The 22,489-nt window shown below is 36.7% G+C and overlaps 1 protein-coding gene across 1 annotated transcript in view; it reads right to left on the bottom strand.

Annotated features, from left to right (window-relative positions):
• The window catches only part of SMARCA1 (SNF2 related chromatin remodeling ATPase 1), a 33,448-nt gene that overhangs the window by 4,666 nt on the left and 6,293 nt on the right, over nucleotides 1–22,489 (bottom strand). The window contains exons 4-23 of the mRNA XM_005484458.4: nucleotides 21,551–21,651; nucleotides 21,324–21,424; nucleotides 20,864–21,043; nucleotides 19,424–19,579; nucleotides 19,047–19,178; nucleotides 18,221–18,289; nucleotides 17,394–17,503; nucleotides 16,530–16,756; nucleotides 15,856–15,977; nucleotides 15,332–15,484; nucleotides 13,799–13,931; nucleotides 12,690–12,838; nucleotides 11,980–12,099; nucleotides 10,486–10,596; nucleotides 10,205–10,318; nucleotides 8,250–8,372; nucleotides 6,597–6,729; nucleotides 5,715–5,833; nucleotides 5,302–5,514; nucleotides 456–566 (exon numbers count right to left, since the gene is read on the bottom strand). Of these exons, the coding sequence (XP_005484515.3) occupies nucleotides 456–566; nucleotides 5,302–5,514; nucleotides 5,715–5,833; nucleotides 6,597–6,729; nucleotides 8,250–8,372; nucleotides 10,205–10,318; nucleotides 10,486–10,596; nucleotides 11,980–12,099; nucleotides 12,690–12,838; nucleotides 13,799–13,931; nucleotides 15,332–15,484; nucleotides 15,856–15,977; nucleotides 16,530–16,756; nucleotides 17,394–17,503; nucleotides 18,221–18,289; nucleotides 19,047–19,178; nucleotides 19,424–19,579; nucleotides 20,864–21,043; nucleotides 21,324–21,424; nucleotides 21,551–21,651 (2,677 nt within the window). The remainder of the gene's footprint in view (nucleotides 1–455; nucleotides 567–5,301; nucleotides 5,515–5,714; nucleotides 5,834–6,596; nucleotides 6,730–8,249; nucleotides 8,373–10,204; nucleotides 10,319–10,485; nucleotides 10,597–11,979; nucleotides 12,100–12,689; nucleotides 12,839–13,798; nucleotides 13,932–15,331; nucleotides 15,485–15,855; nucleotides 15,978–16,529; nucleotides 16,757–17,393; nucleotides 17,504–18,220; nucleotides 18,290–19,046; nucleotides 19,179–19,423; nucleotides 19,580–20,863; nucleotides 21,044–21,323; nucleotides 21,425–21,550; nucleotides 21,652–22,489) is intronic.

Here is a 22,489-nt window from a genome sequence, read left to right as displayed (position 1 = left end):
CACACATAGCCAGAATTGGATAAAAAGATCAGGACCTTGACTTACACACAGTTCTGTTCTAAAGATGACAACCCTTCAAAATAAAAGAAGCACTTTCATTTCTTCTTCCAGCAACTACTGTGTAGGGGAGGGAAAAGTCTCAGAGAAGAAATTGAAGCAACATGTGATGTACATAAGTAGGCAGAAAGTAGGCAGGGCAGCTTTCTAAAAAAAGTCCTCCTTTGCTACTTAAACAAAAGACTTCTCAAAAAAAAAAAGCCCTCAAATCCTATGCATTGGGAATACCTACCTAAGCAAATCTAGGAGAGATGTGAACAGACAAATATTTCAGTTTAATCTCTCACCTCATGGTTTCTACTAATGCAATCAGTGCCTACATTTATCTTTTACATTTTTTAAAAATATATAATTGAATTCTACCCCACTGGAAGTAAAGTAAGTGCTGCTAAACATACCGCTGTAACTTTGGCTCCTCTTTTCTTCTTTTCAGCTCTTTCTTTTTCCTCAATTTCCATATTTTCTTTTTCTATTAATGATATGAGAGTATTGCAGCGTCTCTGAAACTCCTAAGGAAAGAGAACACATCAAATTTTTAAGCAAATTATACAACTTCTCTTGCTTACATAACTATGTTCAAAATCCCTTAACTTCAAAGCACTTCCATTTTCCTAAAGTATTCAATAATACTGATCATTAGCTTGGTTACTATTATCTGTCTTTCCCTCAGTGCAACCTTTAGAAACAGGAAAGGATTTACTGTCCTCCTGACAAGGAGTTTTCAGGATTCTGTCTTCCAAACTGACATTCCAAAGACTGATGTGATCTTTCATCTTGGTTAATGAAGCAAATTACAGCCTACCAGCACAGTATGCCAGATTTTAGGAAAGAGGTCTTCAAATATATCTTTAAAGCAGAGAAAAAAGGAAGCAAAGCTATCTTAAGCAACACTTTTCTGTGGCCCACAGACTAGGGAGGTTTTTTTTGTGAAGAGACACAGTAGAGCTGCAAATCAGCCAAAAATCTATTCAGTCTCAAATTGTAAACTCACCGTTGTATTTTTATTCAAACAGGATCCTAAATGCTCTAAATGCTTTTAGCATCAGGACTTGCAAGCCATCAGGACTTGAATGCCATCAGGTTGTTTACACATTAAGAAGTATTTCCAATACAACTCAAAATATCTGCATTGCAGTTACTAATGGCTGGCTTGCTTAATAGAACTCACTTGACTTGGACAGTTTCTTGTACCCCATTTAAAAGATCTCTTACAAAACACCTAACAGTGCCTATTTTTATTATAATTATTCAGTATATTCTATGTATTATTGAGAACATGATTGCATGGGCTTTTCTTTCAAACTCAAAGCAGGAAGCTCTCTTCTAAGGAAAAAAAATCCCAAAAAATATGTCTCATCTCTGCTAAACTCAGTGAAGACATTTTTAGAACACAGGCTATCCTAGAATTGACTAGAAGCACGTATCTTAACCTACAATGGGTCCATTTGCAATGAAGGGAACAGGTGACCTTTTTGCCCACAAATTAGTCTTTATTTTCTCAGCATCTGTAAGCTGGATATTGCTTCAGCCATCATAGTCCATCATGGATAAGACAGCCTTGGTGCTTTCCTGATCTGAGCCTTCCCAAACAGGCAGGCATGGGACTCACCTTTCAGACATTCAAACCCTCCAGCTTAACCAGTTTTTAAGTTCTACAGTTTCCACAGATTCCTCTCCAAAGGATGCTCCATGGCCTTGGGCAAAAGCCATGCAGTTCAGAATGGACACAGAGAATCCTACCACCACTTGAATTCTTTTTATCAGACACACAGACATAAAAATCCTCAGGACATTTTTCTTTACAAGTCCCCTCCAGAAATGTTCCAGTGTCCTGCTTGTAGCTTCACCAACAGAGTGAATCTCTCTCTGCTATTACAGTACTCACCAGAGTAGTGTAATAAGTCACTTTTATCACATCCCTGTAGCAATAACCCCACACCCTCAAGTAAAGGTTAAATCATGAATTGGGGTGCCATGTTTGTGCCCTGTATGTGACAGTCCTTCTGGAGCTAAAATACTCTCACTTCAATCATTAAACACCCTCAAATTCTACCCAAACAACAAGGTTTAGATAAAAAAAGCAACAACTCAGAGCAAACTTGAGTTCAAGCCATCCCAATATACACTGCAACCCCGAACAGAACAACAGAGAGCTTCTGTCCCAAAAAGCAAATAAACAGAGATGAAAAAAGACCAAAACAGAACAATGACTGTCAACATGCCACAAGTATTTTACATCATTTAAATTTGTGAATATTGCACTCAGACTTAGGAGCTGAGGTAAAGAGTGATGACAAGCTGCTTCACCATCATAATCTGGATTTTTTCTAGTATATGAGAAATGGGATTTGCTTGTTTGTGTTAAACTCAAAACAAGCAACTAATCTGAAAGGACTAAGAAATAACCTTGATCCACCTGCCTAAAGCACTCAAAGATCCTCCTCCTCTTTCCTGGGGACAAATGCTTGCATAAATATATATATTTATAAAGTGTTCAGGTTCATGGTTAGACTTTCCAGATGGAAAGTCTACTGCTCCAAAGCATCTGCTGTGGACAGAGGATGGACTCAAAAACAATTTTCTCTGGAGAATCACAGAATCAGTTGACAGCAAGATGTGACATGCACACAGGTTTCTTGTACATCTATCATGAAAAATAATCTGAATGATAAATCCTGCACTAAGCTATTGAAATTTCAATAGGGACTGCTGCATTCCATTTTAGTACTACAAAAATGCACTTATTTAAAATGCCTTGCACTTTCAGAGATGACTTTGTATTCTGTGTGGCTTGATACTTTTCTCTTTTGGATGGAAAGAGAGAAGATACACTTGGTTCACCCCCTCACAGCTCTAAAGACCTGGATTGCAATAAATAAGATGGGAGCAGTGAACCATTGCCTTCTGCATGACTGGAGGCAGAGATGCTGACTTGGGAGCAAAGGCAGCCCTCAGCTCTGTCCACAGGCCTGGGCATTCCTGTATTTACCAAGAAGTCATTTCTCTTATGCTGGGGAGTGTTTGCAGAAAGCTAAAAGAGAATATCCATAATTTATGACTTCAGAGAACAGATACACGCTTCACTACTGCCATGATATTTTGCATTCTTCCTGCATGGAAGAATTTTTTTAAAATTTTTTTAAAAAACAAACAACAAATCTGTGCTCAATATTGAGAGCAAAAAAAAATAATTGCAATCTTAGGCGCTCATGGTATCTTTAAGAATTTACATTTTGGGTAAACCATTTGATTTTGAAATAATTTAATGAAGCAGGATTTGCTTTTCAAAATCTTCAGGAGAACAAACAGAAACAGTAAGATGGAAGATAAATTAGCTATTTTTGTGGAATTCAAGAGACATCTAGTGGTTAGAACACAGAGCTTTCACAAAGAGCCTGTTAAACCCTTTTCTGAATTATGCTGCCCTTTTTATCTTGTTTCATATGAGTTTAAATGATCACATGTGAATTTCAGCATTTCAGGAAGCCTTCTCCACTTTCACTTATTTACTCCCCTATAAATATTTGTATTTATACTTCATTCATTGTTATTATCATGTGATTTTCCAGCACATTTCTTCACCAAAAAAAAAAATAAAACCACCAAACTAGTGCAAAATGGACCCATAGAAATTACAACCTCCACAAATCTCAGGACATTAGAATATATCAGCTATATTACTCAAATGTACAGAGCATGGTAATTCAGAACATTTCAGAAAATTAAATGCACATTGAAAGTGAAAGATGGTTTTAAGTTTGTATTTCCATAATCTTTTTCAACCATGTAGTAGCAGAAAAACTAAAATTATTAAGGGACAGAGTTTTAAAAGGAAACCTAAACCAAGAGATTCACTATATTCCCAGTGTCTCAGTTTCAGCATTAAGACACCACAGAACATATTTCTACACTTGAGCAAATGATTTCTATCCCCTTTAAAAAAAGGGTATACTGAACATAAGGATTTGCAAGACTTAAATTGAATATTTAACTCTACCCCTGACAACCATATATCAACTAATATTAAACACTGAGCTACATTTTTAATTTCTAGTACCCATTTCTGTGATTTATTTAAATGGATTCCTGCACAGACAACTTAAAGACACTTCTTAATGTGCTAAATACTGCAGGCTTCTCTCTTTATATTCATAATGTTAAAATGCAGTATTTCTTCAAAAAGACATTTTAGTAAGAAACACTTGAAATTCTTTTCAATGAAGGGCTAACTGCTGCACTAACCAGAAACACCTCAATTGCTGAAATATCAAGTAAAAAGTGTATTGCATAATTATAAGTAGTGCTGGGAAAAGCAAATATACCCACCTGTTCAAATACATATTTTAAATATTTTATTTTATGTTTTATTTATTCTTAGTACAGCACCCAGAACTCTGAAAGAACATTCTTTCAGACAAACAAATCCTGAGGTCAGGAAATGAAGACAAACAACAAGTAGAAGGAATTGAACAAAAATTTTGGGGCAAATCCAACAGTTTTTTTCTCACTGAAAGAGTCCCATACTCTGATGTTGGTACCTACATACCTTAATATTTGCAACCACCAAAGCTTCTGTTACTGTTATCAATTCCTGCTTAATACCTAAATTAAAAATGAATGGCTCTGCTCTAAAATTATGAGTGCTAGTCTACTTGCTATTAACTTTGTATTATATTCTCTAAACACAAACAAAATTTTCAGTAAAGTATACCTAAAGAAATTTAAGCACTTCCATGGGATAATCCACATTCACAAACTACAAAGTGCATTTTAAACCTATTGCTGCAATTATTAATATCTATGTGAATCACTAACTTTCCTCATGCTGTTAGACATTAAATACTGCATTAGAAAAGCTGCTCCCTTCTCCAAGTGTATTATTCAGATGCCTTCCATCTTTAATGTTATGCAACAACTCTAAAAGAGCCATATTTTAAGAGACATTGTTTGGTAAAACACTCAGTTTGCAATAAAAGTAACGAGGATATTTGTAAGTCTAGTCTACCTCTGCCTTAATGCCTTTGGGTAACATGGGACTCAGTCTGGCAGGTTTTCTAATCTGTGCTTCAGTTGCATTGCATTTTTTCTGTACTAAGACAAAAGGTTACTATAAAAAAAAAGAAATGAAAATCACACCTGAAGTTATTCTTTCGGCACTTGTTTCCTAAACAAATTTTATGTAGTGGTGCTTTAAAAAGCACCAGGTGCCTCATGCCATGCCTGGTCCCTGTAAGTGGTACCCACCATGGCAGTTCTGGATTTGATGAACCAGTCGAAGCGGAACTGAGGCGCGTTGCGCACACACTGCCGCAGCTCCTCGTACACGTTCTCCTTGTCAAAGCCCATCTTGTGTAACATGCAGATCAAAAACCTGTCTTCCTCCTCTGTGTAATTCTTCCCTTTGTTTGTTCCATACTGAATACGCAGCTGATGAAAAGGTGCTTTGTACCTTGCAATCTGAATGCGAAACAAAAGTAAGGATTAATAAACGTACAATGCTACATCAAAGAATCATTACACGATACTGCAGATCGCTGAGAGGTGGTATACTACCTATGCTGCATAAAAAGATAGAACTTTCATCCCAAATTATTCCTTTTCTGAAGGAATTTTTGGAAGAAGTCAGCTGCAGAAAACAAAAAACCTGGAATAATTACTTTGGCATCAAGGGCCTTCTTGATACTGATCCTCCGTTGAATTCTGGCCTCTCCTCGTTCAATCTGAGCCATAATCCTCTCAATGTCCTGTAGCTCATTACAACGCTCCCAGAAAACAGCTAAAAACACAAAACAAAATTGTTGAATATAATATTTTCCTCTGCTCCCATGACTTTACTGTTAGGATACTCTAGCAAAAAATTTAGCTTCTGGTTCTATTAAATCTTAAACAATGAGCTAATGCTCTCCAGCTTACTGTGCTAGCCAAAAAATAAGCTTGTACTGACTCTTTATTCAGAATCTTTAAAAGTTCACTGTAAGTAAAGGCTTAGTAAAAATTCTAACAAAATTTACATGCAACATAATCAATTGTAAAATAAATTCAGCACTGAAGCTCTTGTGGAGCTCTTCCTCTTTAACGACAGGAAACAACATTGCAAAGTGGATTTTATGAAGGTGTTTAGTAAAATTACATCCAAGGCTGAAAGAGGAAGGAATCTCAAAAGCACTGTGTAAATATAAAAGAGAAAGATACAGTGCACTGGGTAAAATAGCAGAGGTACAACATAAAGAACCACATTGGCACTATAAGGCAAATTCACAATTTCACAAGTCCATGTTGTCAGTGAGAATTAACTATGTCAAATTCTCAGTCTTGACTAAGGAGGGTTAAAGGCAGCTGCAGTTGTTAGTTATGTGCTACAAAAACCAACCTTTTATAGAATTTAGTCTACTGAAAAAAAACCCAAGTTGCATACTTTAACAAAAATAATTCTTAAATGCATCCAAATTCTCTACCTTGTAATTTTAAAAGAACATGTGGCAAAAGTCATGGTAATACTCTGGTATTAGGAAATAAATACATTTCAAAATACCACCAACCTGAGTATTCAATGACCTCCTCAGGTGACTTTCCTTCCACCTCACGGGCAATATTGTCTATGTCATCACGACCATATTTCTCATTAGCTTTAATAAACTGGTTAAAATCTCTTTTATTCCAGTTTGTAAAACCCTGTAAGCAACACGAGATTAAGAAGGCATTATCAGGTCAGAGGAAAGCAATTTCCAAAACTGTGATTTATTTATGTACCATTTGCTCCTCTGCAATATCACATAATCACAGTGGCTAATGGTCCTTCAGGATTTCCATAGACTTGTGTTATCCAGGCTCGTTACTGAACCTATAACTAAACAGTTATTTTTGGGCATGACTCCACATGCATTAGTAACAGCTTTTTATCCTTTCTTTTTAAAGTTTTTGTGATACTTCTCCAAAGAAACAAGCTCAGTGACAGCTGCACTCCTGCAGATACAAGCACCACACTTCAGAGCAGTACAAGGTGCAGCAATGCCTGTGTCATCACAAGTTCTTAGAGCAGTGCAAGAGCTCCTACTTCAGACATTTACAAACCTGGAACCAGGCAAACAGCTGGATGAAAGCATAAGTGTGTCAAGAAAAGATCTCTAGTCCAAAAAGATGCAATCAAATGGAAACTCTAAAGCACTGTCAAAGAGAGAATTTGTTAGGTACCAAAGAAATCAATCCAAAACTGAACAAGCGAGATGCAATGCACAAAAATATTATCCAAGAAAGAGACATTACAATTTCAAGACATGGAAAGCAGAAAATGACAAGAACAAACAAGACATTCACATGCCTGGGCAATAATATGTAGTGCACAAAGTTTCTTTCATCACAGAAATGTATCTACAAGGAACTTTGTCAGTTCAGCTAAATAAGCTCAGTCCACAATTAGCATGTCCAGAGTGAGTCTAACATACACAACACAACTATTTATTTTTAATCATTAACAGCAGTACTGATATGCATATCAGCACCAGCTGAAATATTTCTTCTGCTATACATAAGTGAAATTAATAGTGAAATTGTGACTTTGGAATTTTCTTCCAAAGTACACCAATTCCCAATTTTTCTATAGAAAATTTTCTGAATCAAGAAGTCCTGTTACTTTGAACACACCTTTGTCTTTAACAATCAGCTTTTAATAAGCCCAGTCAGCAGGATAATCTGCCAAAAGGTCAAGAAACTACTCAGTGACAGAAATTCAGTCCCAGTGACAGAAATTCAGTCCCAGTATAAAAAGAACATGCCTAACAACTCGACTGGGACAAAAATTAATGATTGTGACATGCCTTAGACACCTGCATAAACACCATGTATGTTGACATAGGGTTGTCCTGATTCAAACCCTTTTTGATTTAAAATCAACACAGAAGCTTTATGCATGTACAAGGAACCCACTGATTGGATTTCTGCACATATTGCTGCATAGTGCACCTACTATCTAAGCTGTTGCCTCAGAAATGTTCAAGGACTTTCAAGGAAACAGTAGATGACTAAGATGTAAACTTGTTCAAGGACAGGAAAGGTCCCTCAAAGCAAAACCAATCAAAATCATTCCATGTTCTATGCTTTCTTCTTTCAGTAACATCAGCATAGCTTTCCTGCATTACTTCTATTCCATAGTAGCAAAAACATATGATGAAATACTTCAGCTGATTTTATTTTACCTGTGTTAGAAGCTTTTCTTTCTCTTCACTTTCCTCAGTATTCAGAGGCATAGACTCATCTATCTTCTTTTGTTCCTCCTTTTGTACCTGAGCTGCATTTGGAAGGTCAGGATTCCTGGGGACCTAAAATCAGGGGTTTCAAAAAGCAGTAGTGCAGCAATGTTATTTCAAAGACTGCATTTTAAAAGCACTCATCTGCACAAAATGTGTTCTACCTAGATTCAGATCTTGTTGCTTAAACCCCTTCTCCCAAAAACAGGACTGGCTTTAAGTTCTAAGTTCGTTATGCCCTGAACCCACCACTGCTGCACACAATGACCTCAGGGTACTGTGAGAGGCTGAGCTGCCACAGCTCACTGATTCCAGTGGTACTTTTCACCTGCTTTCCCACATTCACTAGTTTACAATGCTTTATAAGTACAGTGAAACACTAAGTTCTGCCAGGTTTACTGTACAGCCATGCACACTGCCCAAGTAAGGACCAGACACAACCTGATGTAAACAAGAACCAGCAACATTTTATCTGTCCCTCTCCACACTGATCAATTTAATATTTGTGACCTTGGAACTGTACTCCAATATCACTGCACACAACAGCAAACAAGCCAGAAACAGTTTCCAGTAAGGGTTTAGTAGACCTTACTTATTCCTGCAGCAAAAGGCAGTGGAAGTTAAGAAGTGTTAAGCTAGTTTTAATATATAAGAAATCTTCTTGACTTTACTGGTTTAAATTAAGACTGACACATAAAGCTTGGTCTCTGCCTATTGGTTACCTTCTCATACTGTTCATGGCTGTTTTCAGTATTTATTATAAACTCTCTTCAGATTGGAAGTTATACTTCCATTTCAAAGCTAAACAAATTTAATTATATTTGTCACTTTCCCCACCAGTAAACAGTCATACTAACCTTTTAAGATAAAAACTATTCATGTTCAACATTTCCAGGTTGACAGGTTTCCATAACTGGTCTGAAACACCTCTTTTCACATTCATATTGTCAACACTAGCAACTCTCTCATCATTCTTTGTTAGAGCACTAATTGAATAAATTCTTTACCTAAACTAACTGCATACTCATCTTAATTCTATCCTGACATCCCCATGAAATTCTTTTGGCTGTAAACAGGATTCTAAAAAAACTTTCTGCTTTTTCTTAAAAAACACATTTTACTAATATTAATTCTACTCTCACCAATTTTCTATCTGTTGCTTTGTATGACAATTTTACGTCCTCCAACACATTTTTTAGATTATATTTTTTTCTTGCTGCAACCTGTCAGAAAACTGGAGGCTTTTTAAAGACATGTCTGGCTGGAAGTAGAGAATCCATTTGGTTTACTCAATCAATACTGGTCCAAGTGAGGATAACAGAATCTGTTCACCGCTTGTCCAGCAATGTCAGCAGGGAAAAGAGAGAAATTCAGCTAAGGCACAGTATGAAAAAAAAATTAGGGGAAAAATCTAGAAATCTGTCTGGTTTCCTTTTTGTAGAAGTAATATAATCAGACTTCTTCACACCTTTAAACTTTTTATATCCCACCCAAATCCAAGGAAAACTGATGTAATTTTAATTACCTTCATATCAACACAAAGATATACAAAGAAAACCATCATACGTGGGAAGGTGATTTTATATTAGCCAAATTATTCTCACCTTAGACCACATGTCACACCTTTGGTTTTGAGAATATGAAGTATGAGAACTATTTTTCCTTTTTCTACTCTATGTTATCACTAGGAATCCACCACAAAACACAAAGCTACACAGATACAGAATTTTTTGTGAAGGAAAGAACAACAGATTATCTTTTCTGCTCCTCAGTAGAACAGAAACAGAAGAACAGAAGCTTTAAGCCATTTCTTTCACAATAACTTGACAAGTCAAGACTGCAACAAATTTACAAAATGGAATGCAAATACATTTCACTGATCTGAAAAGAAAAAAATGCATTACCTTATATCCTATAGTTTTACGGTAATACAGAATTTCTTTTTCCAGAAGTTCAAATAACCGTGGTGGGAAAAACTGAAAATCTTGAATATTTGGTTGTTTTGGAGGTCGTGGAGCCTTAAAAAATACATAGATAAATCAACATTATAGAAGCTTAACTTTTCTATAAGTAAACTACCAAAACTCAGCAGCAGTGGCAACCAGGGGTAGAGCCAGGGATGCAGCATGGGAGAGGAGGAGCAAAAGAACCACATAAAACCCTTCCACACTTTCCACCTCCTTACCTTTGGGACTTTTGGTTCACTGACACGTAGGGCCTCTCTGAAATAAGCATCCACTGCATAATTGGCTTTGCGTTCCCTTTTTGGAGGCTCAATCCATTCCATCATGCTCAGCTACAGAACAGAACAAAAAGCTACTCAAGGAACTGTTTGCTTCCCTAAAGTCACAAGAATAATGACTAATATGGCACTACAAACAGCAATGTATTTCTGCACAGCAAATCTAATGATTGTGCTCAGTAATTTTGGATACTACAATAGAGCTCAAAAATCAGCTAGAAATTAGAGCTGATTATATCAAATATTTAAGCACTTAAAAGATAATACACAAGTAAGGCAGTGCAGTGGCAAGAAGAGATTCTTTTACAGTATTCTAAGTATTCCAGACCCTGAGTAGGGTAATGATTCCATCTACCAAAAGACAATGGAAGGGCAGAGGACTTGGGCTCTGAATTCTCTAATTTCTTGTGATATGAATAAGTTGCTTCTTCTCTAAATATCACAATGAATAACCTCTATAAAGGCTACAACACAGACAAAAAAATCCATCAGCAATCAATTAATCTAAAATCCTAATGTTATTTCATACTATGCAGTATTTAACTCACTTCTTGTAATGAAATGATCAACACAAAGAATTTTCTGCCTATATCCACACACTGCACTATATTCTCATCAAAACTTATTTTTCTAAATGTTTTTTTCAAAATCAATAAAAACCTGAGTTAGAAGGGCATTTCATAGTTAACAAGTAAGATTTCACACATCTGATTGCAGGTTAAGGATATCTTCACTATACATCTTGTACAAAACAGAGATGCAAAGGGAACACTGTGGGACTGAGCAATACCTCTTTGTATGGATGATCCTCCTGTTATTAGCTAAAATCAGTGTACAAACTAAAACCTTGTTGGGGGCTAGTTTCTTTCCTTTTGTTCCTTTTTATTGCTGTGGATTGTTTGCCTTGTTATATATACCAGTACAGAACTGTTATTCCTATCCTCATATCTTTGCCTGAGAGCCCTTAATTTCAAATTACAGTCATTCAGAGGGAAGGGGTTTACATTTTCCATTCCAAGGGAGGCTCCTGCCTTCCTTAGCTGACACTTGTTTTTCAAACTAAGACAAATCTTCACTGCAAAAGCAGAGTCAAGTCCAAGATCCACATAAAAAATTACTACCAGGCCTGTTTTTCACCTTAGTTATGTGACAGCAAAATAATACTGACTGCAGCAGTATAGCAGCATGCAGCTCATTGGTTTTGTTGCAGAAGGGATAACATCTGACCAATGGTATCGGATTTTGCCATAAAAAAACAGTGGGGCTCAAAGTAGTTTAACAAAAATTCAGAATATTAATGCTTGGGCAGAGCCAAGTGAATTTTTCAATAGTTCCTTACTTCTCTAGAATCTAGAAACCTCCATAGTCATAACATTTATAGTATGGCTTTTATGTCTGCACCTTTAAACTGAAGTCTTAAATGCTACAAAAAATTACCTTCTGTTTTTCTCTGTAATCTTCACCTTCAAAGTTGTATAAGCTCATCTCTGTGTCCATAGTGAAATTTCGTAGGGAGCTCTCTCCCATTTTCTGCAATCGTTCATTCATTTCAGCTGTCTAAAATGAGAGGAAGACATTTTTAGGCTCACTCAAGCTATTTAATCTTTTCTGGAAAAAAACAGCTTTCATCATTACTACAACATACTCAATATCTTTTTCTGATTTTAACTTTTACTTATACTTTCTTCTAAAGAGAGATACCTACTGTCCTTTTCAATTTAGAGCAATTTGACTTCAAGACTCTCCATTAAACTAAATTTATTAGGCTGGGATGTAGTCCTACAACTGTAGAATTTAACTTTAAAATTCAAATTAAATTTATGCCCATCTCCTTGGAGCTGAAATGGCTGTTCATTTTTTCATAGAGCTATCTATTACCTGATGAAGTTCCATAAAGACTTTGTGTCTGTCAGAATTATTTGCATTAAATTTACATTTTTCTAAAAGACCACAAAAGGCAGTGCTTAAGACAGGATGCACACAGCATAAACCTTGAAAATAATTACAATCACTAATTCTACTTCTTCAAAACTTTCATAATATTTAAAATCTGCACAAATAGTAAAGTAATAATAAATTTACATAATCAGACCTCATTCCATTTTGTGCATAGGTATTTTGAATTCCACATGAAAAGTTTCTCTAACCTTCTTTTCACCTCTTTCTAAAATAGTGGTTATATCTTCTTCTGTCAGCTCACTGTCTTTGGAAGCAAACACGTGCGTGGCCCCGTGCCGGATCATCTGCAGCATTTCATCTTTTGCCAGTTTGTTGGACTGCTGGTCTATGAGCCTTCCTACAATCACAAGGAATATGCTGCAAGTTAGAATGTGGGAGTTCTAGTAGGACCATGCAAGCAGTGCATTTTTTTACTTCACTGACAGAACAAGAAAGGAAAAACAGAACAACCATATAGAAAAAATACATTTCACTCAAGATGAGAATAAAGAGAAGTCAAGAACTTTGGGGAAAACTAAAAAAAAAAAAACAACTTTGACTCAAGCCATAACAAAAAACATTTCACATTCATATAATCTGAATTTTACACGTAAGATCTTATTCTTACAAAGTTATCTGAACTTTTAAGGTCACAATCTTATCTCAAGATGAAAAATTAAGAAGTATTCTATAACCACTAAGAAGTGCTTGACATTTTCAACATTTACATCACTGATTTCAACCCAATTTTCTAATTATTCTTCCCAAAATTTAATTGCTGTCCCAGAATTTCTCTTATGCTATCCATGTCTCTTCTCATGCTATCACAATTTTGACCATCATCCTTTCACTAGCCCACCCTGTAGTAAATACAAACAAGCCTAAAAACTTAGCTTGAATACCTTAGTTTTGACAAACTATTCCTCTAAGTGCTTCCAAACAAAAATACACAAAGGTGTTTTATTTTTCAGTTAACTCTTATATGGTAAGAAACATATGTATATCATTATTTCAACTGCCATGGAACATACCTGATTTTCTTTTTTTTTCTAACATATCCCAAAACTAAATAACATCTACTCAGCTGTAGTTTACTGTCCTCATTTAGACTCTTTGTCTTTGCCTACATTAATCAGGAAAACAATTTTAAAATAATTCAGCTGAACAAGTGAATACCTTGCACATGAGGATGATTTAGTACACTGCTATTATACACAAGGCCTGCTTCCACTACCACTGTACATTTGTACAGTTATTTAACCAAACTTTAAGGGACTGAACAATTCTGTTGCAGACAAACATATATAGCAGTTGATACCTTGTTGTATAACTATAGAGTCCAGTCTCAGTTTTATTTCAGCTCTTTCTACAATCCTCTCTTCAACAGTATTATCAGTGATAAGTCGGAACACCCGTACTGGTTTCTTTTGACCAATACGATGCGCACGGTCCTAACAAACATAAATCAATGAGTGTTCAGCAACAAGAACTCACAAGCAATAGACAGTTAGCTTGCAGAAACAACAGCCTCAAACTAGCATTGTACTTCTTGGCCCCTTGCCTATTCAAAAGCACAGATCACTGTAAAACCAGTATTCTAATATTTATTTATATCTGGCTATTACATTTCTGAGTCATTCCACAGCAATAAATGCATCTCCCTCAGTGTAAATGAAGATAACTGAATGTCTGTCAGACTGCAGCTGGGAAGTGGACATACAACAGTACATACATGCATACACTTGTACTGCTTTCAATGAATTCTCTCACTTGACACAGGTATTGACATTCTGCATCCCTGGCCTGAGCACATCAATTCCATGTGCAGAGTTCCTGCAGCCACAGCTCCAACACTGCTTGTAAGCCAAGCAAACCAGGTTTATGACTGACACACTACACTCATTTGTAACAAAACTTGTATTTATCCTCTCTGGAAAACATGTCCTTTTAAACCAAGTAGTTTAAGTAGTAGTAAGTAAGTAGTAGTAAGTTTAAGTAGTTTAAAACAAAAGTTAAACAGTCGTCCTTCAAGCTGTGGGTACCAGGATTTTCTCTTTAAACATGAGTTGTTAAATCTTTTACTCTCCTTCATAATATTAATTTCTTCCTGAAAACCCAACTGAAGTTCACAAATCACGCTTACAGTCTCCAGGAAGTTGGTCAACTATTGGCAGTCAACATGCATATCTAAAGGATGAGCTATTGATATTAAATATTTGATGTGTTGAAGTGCATTAAAAGAAAATTAAAAATTACAAACCACTGAACAAATACCCACCCTACTAATCGTGCAAGAAGGATCACATGAGTTTTATTCCACATGAAACAAACTACAGACTATTTTTTTTTACATTCAGCACTGAGAAAGAGAAGATTGGAGCAGGTTTAACCCAAAGGTAACTTCCCCCTCCCAGCATGACCACCAAATGCCTTTAGGCTTATGCAGAAACAAACAGTAAAACCATAAACTTCCAAAATGACAGAAATATAAGGCTGCATGCTTTTAGTTATCTGTTATTATTTTGAAAACAGTCCTCTATTATTCAACTGTTCTCTCCTGAAAAGACAGAATTAAGAATAATGCTATACCTCCATTAACAATATTGATACAGTATTTTGATAGAAGTAATCTCTCATTATGAAAATAATTAAGACAAATATTTACAGGCAAAAATCTACAATTTCCTCTACAAATGCTGTTCATGTCCTTTTATTCAACTCCTTTGTCTCTTGGTATTGCCTTGTGTACACAAAAAATAAAGAAAAGTAACAAAAGTGCAAGTTCTGAAAACAGTTACACAAAATAGAATATTGACAATTTAAACAAACGTTTATTGGGGAGTTAACTCACCATGGCTTGCAGATCTACTTGAGGGTTCCAATCTGAATCATAGAGAATAACCACATCAGCAGTTGCCAAATTAATTCCAAGACCTCCAGCTCTGGTACTCAGCATGAAAATGAATTTACTGCTGTTAGGAGCATTAAATGTGTCAATTGCTTCCTGAAAGAAAAAAAAAAGGTGTCACTAATGTATCAGATCTTTCAAACAAGTTTCCAGTACGTTGATGGCCTTCCCATTAAATTTCTTCTAAATTTACACCGTTTTCATAGAAAAAAGAATTTTATCAAAGTAAGAAATGTCTGCCTGTACAGATGAGAAAATCTGTACTGACTCCACAATATACTGTATTTTTCATTTATGGATCAAATGAAACATACTGTTAGTCTAGGAGAAACATTCCCTTAGCAGCCTTTTAAAAACTGTACCATTTCTGCTTTACTTTAAACAATGATGTGGCTACATACATGTATGTAAATAACAACTTATTAACCTAACCAAAGCCTTTTCTTGTTTGCATACAACTTTCCCACCTCTCTCTCCTCATGTGGTGTCTGCCCATCAAGCCTGCAGTACTCATAGCCACGCCACATGCAATAGTCTTCCAAAATATCCAGCAAACGAGTCATCTGACTGAACAGCAGAACCCTGGAACCTGACAGAACACAGAAGGTTTTGACATTCATTTTTTGTTTTCACATTGATCTTACCACAGAGCTACTCCAGAGCATGACTGAGAATTTATGTGAAATGTTCTGTGCTATGCTCTAAATTAAATAAGTCTTTCTTCTCAAGTTATTTTTCTGGTAGTGATTAAACCACTCAAGAATATTACTTGATAAATTATAGAGGAGAAATACACAACCAAAAAAGCAGAACACTTAAATCCATTATAAGGGAATCTGGTGCTTGCTGATGCACATAGATGAAATAATCCTATCATCAGAAATTTTCTTACAGAAAGGAGAAGGGAGGCTCTACTCTTCCTTTCCTTCTGCTTCTCCATATTTTTAGTCTTACTCATCATTCCCCTAAGATTTCTTTCCCTTCATGTGTTAAGATCTACAGAAAATTAACTTTCAACAAAAACCTCAGAGAAAGTGATGAATACTTTCACTGCAGGAGAGGCTAAACCTGTGCTGTTTCTGAAAGACACTTTAACTGAGCAAGAGCATTCAGATCACTGCTGTCCACAAACAGTACTCACCCTGCTCTCTGAGTTTTGCCAGCAGCTTATCCAGAACTAACATTTTGCCACTGTTGGTGATGAGATGGGTGTCAGTGGTGTAAGGAGGGCCAGGCTCAGCACCATCAAACAGGTAAGGGTGGTTACAGCACTTGCGCAGCTGCATCAGAATGTTCAGCAGGCGCATCTTATCCATCTTGCCAGCTGAGTTCAGGATATCAATGTCTTTCATCAGGATCCTGGTGTACCTGAGGTTTTAAGGGCAGTTTTGAACAGCTTTCTGGTATTTAATTCAATGAATGAATGAAACCCTGCAATATCACCATTCTTACTTATGTGGGAGTTGGCTTTGTTTCTATAACAATGAGCTAATTACTATGAAACATCTCACTGATAATAAGGATTTCCAAATTCATAGCTAAATACGAAAGGGAATCTCTCTGTGAGTGACAATGATTTGCCCTGGATTATTTTACACTTCCATTTTAGTAGTACAAAGTGGATTAAAAATATTACTTATTTGACAGAAACTGCTGCACTGACCTGGCATCTCATGTCTCTTCCGGGTAGTTCCTCAGGGTTCTCTTCTTTCAGGTTAAGACTTTTTGGTGCATGCATACTTGGATCAAAGGAGGAAGCTCAGGAGGCATTTGTTCTTTCACATAAACTTAAGGAAGGAAAAATTTTTCTCCTTTCTTCCTCCCAGCTCTTTTCATTACCCTTCCTCAGCTCCCTGAAACTTGTGCATTTTTTACAAAAGCCCTAAGACAGCTCTAAATAAGTTTCTCTGACTGTCTCAACATGCAAATGTAAGGAAAAAAGTATCAGTGTGAAGAGCTATAGTGTTCATCAGAAAAGAAGCTTACTTTGATGTAAATAACTCACCATTCTCTCTGCATTTTGCTGAGCCCAAGATAAATTTTTACTTCCTTCTTTGGAGGCAAACTCTTTTCTACTTCACCTTTTATACGACGTAAGAGAAATGGCTTCAAAACCTACACAAATTAAGATGCTTTACATAGATAAATGTGTAAAATTGACTGTCACAAATAAAAAACTAACAGATTCAATTATCTGATATTTATCCAAAACTAACCAGTATCTATTGCTGTCATGGTGACTCTATGAGAAAAATTCTGCAAAACAAAGTTGTCCAGCAATGACTAAACTCACACATGTGTATCCCTATATAAGGATTGCCAGAATCATCCCAGTTGTTGTCTTAAGAAGGGGCAAAACTCTTAAGTTTATAAAATTTAATCCTTTTTAACATAAGCCCTGTTTCATTTCCACTAGCAGGGACAATACACACCCACATTTCAAGTATAAGCAATGCATGTTGCAGGTTCTCTGACCTCTTCTGCCACTTGAAAAAATGTCTTATCTCATGCACAGTAAAACAAAGGTAAAGGCATTACTCAGATTAGCATGACATGTACCAGTGTACTATTCACAATAATAAATGGATTAAAAATATCTCAAAATTCTTCATTTTCACATCTTATGTTCAGATTTTGTCTGCTTCAAACAGTTACACACAAAAAGTAGTACCTATGACAGGAAGCTTACTGAAAATTCTGATAGGCATTCCTGTAACTAAAGACCTTCACATTCATTTTTTCAACTTTGAGATGAAGGGGAAACTAATCTGGTTTTCTTCTTTACAGTGTGCATGCTAATGATGACATGTGATTACAGCTTTGATTACTTACAGCATGAAGCCTTTCTACAAGTTTCTGATCACCAAGACAATTTTTCGTGTCAAACCACGAGTCAAAATCCTGTGATGAGAAATAGCACAATTGGTAAGAACAGTTTATCATTGCACTTTTCATAGACACATATTGACTCTCTTTCATTGCAGTTGAGAGTGACATAAATCTTGAGACAAATTACTTCTGTGAAAGAAAAACCAGTCTGCAATTCTGTGCCATCTCCCTGGTAAGCTGTAACATTTGAGTCAAGTGCATCACTCTGCAGACAAAATACCATTACACTCTCATTATACTCTGCTTAATATACAACAACTTTCCATGCTCATCACTGCAGTGCCCAAGGGCTTCCCTTTAGTGCTTATGTGATGATGGGGCAAAAAGTTTAAAAAACCCCAACATAAATCCTTAAGGAAAAAAAATGGACAGCAGAGTAAAAACAACATAAGCAAGTAATACAAGCACAAAGAAATATTAACAGTAAAAAAGAAGATTACTCAAGTTCTAAATTAAAAAAAAAGGGTTACGCCTATTTGGATGCTTCATATTCTGGCTACTTGATTGCTTTCTCAAATTCTGCATAATTCTTGATCTATTTAAGATATTGCATTTGCTGTTAATGGTCTGAGGCCTCATCCACACCAGTAGAATGCACTGTTTTAACTAGGCAGAATAATAAAAGCAGTCTACAGTAAGCCACAGAGCTTTCCCTGAACCTGGGTCATGCACAATGTCCATCTCCTCCCTAGGCTGGTCATTCTTCTCTTCCACTGACAGCAGCCTGGGAATCAAAATAACAACACTGTACCTCCAAACATCAACTTACATCTGCAGAATTGAAGACATCAGGTAAAAGGAAATTGAGTAATGCCCACAGCTCGTGGAGGTTATTCTGTAAAGGAGTTCCTGTAAGCAGCAATCGATTTGTTGTCTTGAACTCACGTACAATCTCTGACAGCTGGAAACACAACATAGTTATCAACACCATCTACACTAAAGCACAGTCAATCAGTTTTTGAAACCTAAAACAATGTCAATTAAACTTACAGACAGTGAGCTACCTATGAAATTCACATTTACCACCCAATAGCTTATTGCTTCTATTTTAAAAAAACACCACAGCTAACACTTGAAATCTGCTCAAATCAGATCCATCTTTTTGTATTGAACTAACTTCCAAGTATCAAACAATTTCAAATTTACCTTAGACTTCTCATTCTTTATTCTGTGGGCTTCATCGATTACCAGGTACCTCCAGTTAAATTTCTTGAAGACTGATTTCTCTTTAATTACCATTTCATATGACGTAACACAAACATCCCATTCACCAGGCATCATAACATCACGGATAAATGCAGCCTAGAGCAGAAGAACAGCATTAGTAAGCATTGATAAATATGAAAAAAATTTTATGGCATTCAGGGAAAGCTGTCTCCTCCACCATCACTAAACTAGCACACAAAGTTCATCTGAAACATCTTCTGAGTAACTGAAAGTTACTGAAACAAAAGCCTTCAATCCTTTGTACTTCAAGCACAGAGAAAGCTGGAGTTAAGTAAAACACAAATTAGTTTCTACTCAAAATTAGCTACTTGCTCTTCAGCATCATTTGTCTGTAATTCAAATAGAGTACATACAATCAAAAGGGAAAAAACCTTCTGAATTAATTTGTCCAAAGACACAATCCACAGAAGTGTATCAAACCAACTTACACAGTCCACTCCCAACTATCTTCTCTTCCCCAGATAGCTCCCTCCTCTGTCCCATCTCAGTTTTGCACATATCAAAGCATATAAATCCTTTCACATGGAAGAATACCATCCCATAGGAAGGCCATGCAGACAGGTCTCCCCTGGTGCACCTGAGGCCATTTCCTCTTGTTTTATCACCAACAAAAACAAATTCCCTCAGCTGCTCCTCCTAAGCTCTGTTCCCTTCTCTGAACACACTCCAGCACCTCAGTACAGGGGGACAGTCACTGCCCTGGTCCTGCTGGCCACACCATGGCTGGTACACACCAGGATGCCACTTGCCTTCCTGGCCCCCCTGCCAGCTCCTATTCCCTTTCTAGAACCTTTCTACCCTCAAGCAGTAGCAGGCAGCCACGCAATCCATATGAGCAGCTACAGAATTCACAGAAACATCCAGCTCATTCATCCCCTTCAGTTAGAAAAACATTCCATATCTATTTTAAGGCCTTCACAATGAAAGATGAAAAGCTCTACAGCAGAATCCTAGTTACAAGGCCAGGCAGGCTTATAAAATACAAGAGTGGGAAAAGTCACCTGAAAAAAGGTGAAGGGAGAGGTAACAAAGTGAGTGCAAAAAAGAAAAATGAGTAAACACTGCCACATTACAAATATGGAAGAAAAATAAAAAATAGGTGCAAAAGTCAAAGAGAAAGACAACAGAAAAACAGACAACTCAAAGGGCTGTACCCAGATCCCAGTCTATTATTTCATCTACTGATTTTCAGTTTTTCCTCCTAGTCACAAGCATAACATTTTGCATTTTCAACATGAATGCAGTAAAGATTACTAAAATATACTCTAATTAAGGAAATAGCTTAGGGAGAATTCCACATACCCAACTGATATTTTTTTGCCAAATAATGCATAAATTTCTTAAATGTGAAGCACTTACTCTGGCATCTTTATCTCCAATAAGGCAAACAGCACGTAAGGATGGAACCCAGCGCTTGAATTCATTCATCCAGTTATGCAAAGTTGATTTTGGAACCAGGACCATGTGTGGCCCAGGAATGTTCCTGTAATGCTTCAGATAGCCCAATAAAGCTATTGTCTGCAGAGTCTTACCAAGCCCCTGCATTGACAAAGAGGAGTGAAAGAAACTTGCTGAAGTGAAATACCATAAAGAAATACTTTCAAACCATTCTCTTACGATATAATTCTGCCATTTGTTTAAAGCAGACTACACAAAAAATGTTTGCAATAGAATTTCTTTCATTACAATTTCAGATTTGAAAAACCAAACTGCTGTAGAATGAAGCATACTACTGCAAGTACATGAAATAGTATAAGCACTTCAACGTTGAATTGTGCTCAACAATTTCCACAAAAAAATCCAAAAGATTACTGCTTACCATTTCATCTGCCAGAATGCCATTAACTCCATTTTCATACAATGAGATCATCCAGTTCAAACCTCTAACCTGATAATCTCTCAGTGTTCCTCCTTTCACATCTGTAAATGTAAGATTCCTCTAAGTAGAAAAATACTAATTCGAAGTGGAAAATTCCAATTGCAATCTGCTCAGATCTTCATTACATGAAATCAGTCAGAGAACTGAGCTGTTATCACCATGCTTACATGAAGGGGACTCCTCAAACCGAATGCACACGTTGGAGCTTTTCCGGCTCTCGGACAAGAGCTCCTCATCCTCCTCCTGCTCCGTGCGCCTGTGGCGGTACCTGAGGAAAGAGCCCAACACTGATGTGTGAACAAACCACTCCAAAACACTGCTGCCAACTCCAAACCACAACAGAACCTCACACTGACACACAGTGTGAGTGTTCTGGTATCCTGACCCAACTCTCATCCTGTTAACACATTATTCCTCAGGAGTCATTCCAGCTTGAATTAGAAAGGCTGATATGAACCCCTCTCTTTCAGAGCCACAGCTATAATCTGACAATATCATGACTTCTCTGAGGCACTTTTTAATGAGCAGCACAGACGTACAAGACACATCAGTGGTGGCCTTAGACTCAATTACTTGATATTTACAAAGTTCAGAAAAATCACATATTCGCATTTTTAAATAATTAAAATTTCGGAAATAGAATGTAATTTTGCAAACATTAAAAAGAACTAGTTGTTTGTTATTTCAAGACCTCTCAGAGGCACTACAGGCAGGCTCTGCTGCAATACCAACACAGACAGACCAGTGGGGAGAGCCAGTTGGTGCTGAGGATCCAACATCCCCACCACATGGACACTGCCTTGTCACAACCTGGTCTAGCCCCACCCTGGTCCCACTGACTGGTGCACGACCAGCTGGGGCACATCAGGTGGATTTCTGATGCCCCTTCTGCATCATGCAAAAGAAATTCAATTTGTGCACTCCAAACTCACCCCACAATGCAGACCAAAGCATTTTACACGGCAAGAATTGTCCGGTTTTCGGAATCAGGCAACTTGCTTTAAAAATGCATTTCTGATCCAAGTTCACACTTATGTTAATGGAGCTGATGATGCTTTCAAACCAACCAGCTTTTAAAGAAACTGATACCCCACTAATAGGAAATT

The sequence above is a fragment of the Zonotrichia albicollis genome, chromosome 14 (genome assembly GCF_047830755.1).
Source record: "Zonotrichia albicollis isolate bZonAlb1 chromosome 14, bZonAlb1.hap1, whole genome shotgun sequence".
Classification (NCBI taxonomy): Eukaryota; Metazoa; Chordata; class Aves; order Passeriformes; family Passerellidae; genus Zonotrichia; species Zonotrichia albicollis.
Note: the sequence above shows the minus strand (reverse complement) of the source record. Positions and strands in the feature narration are given on the sequence as shown.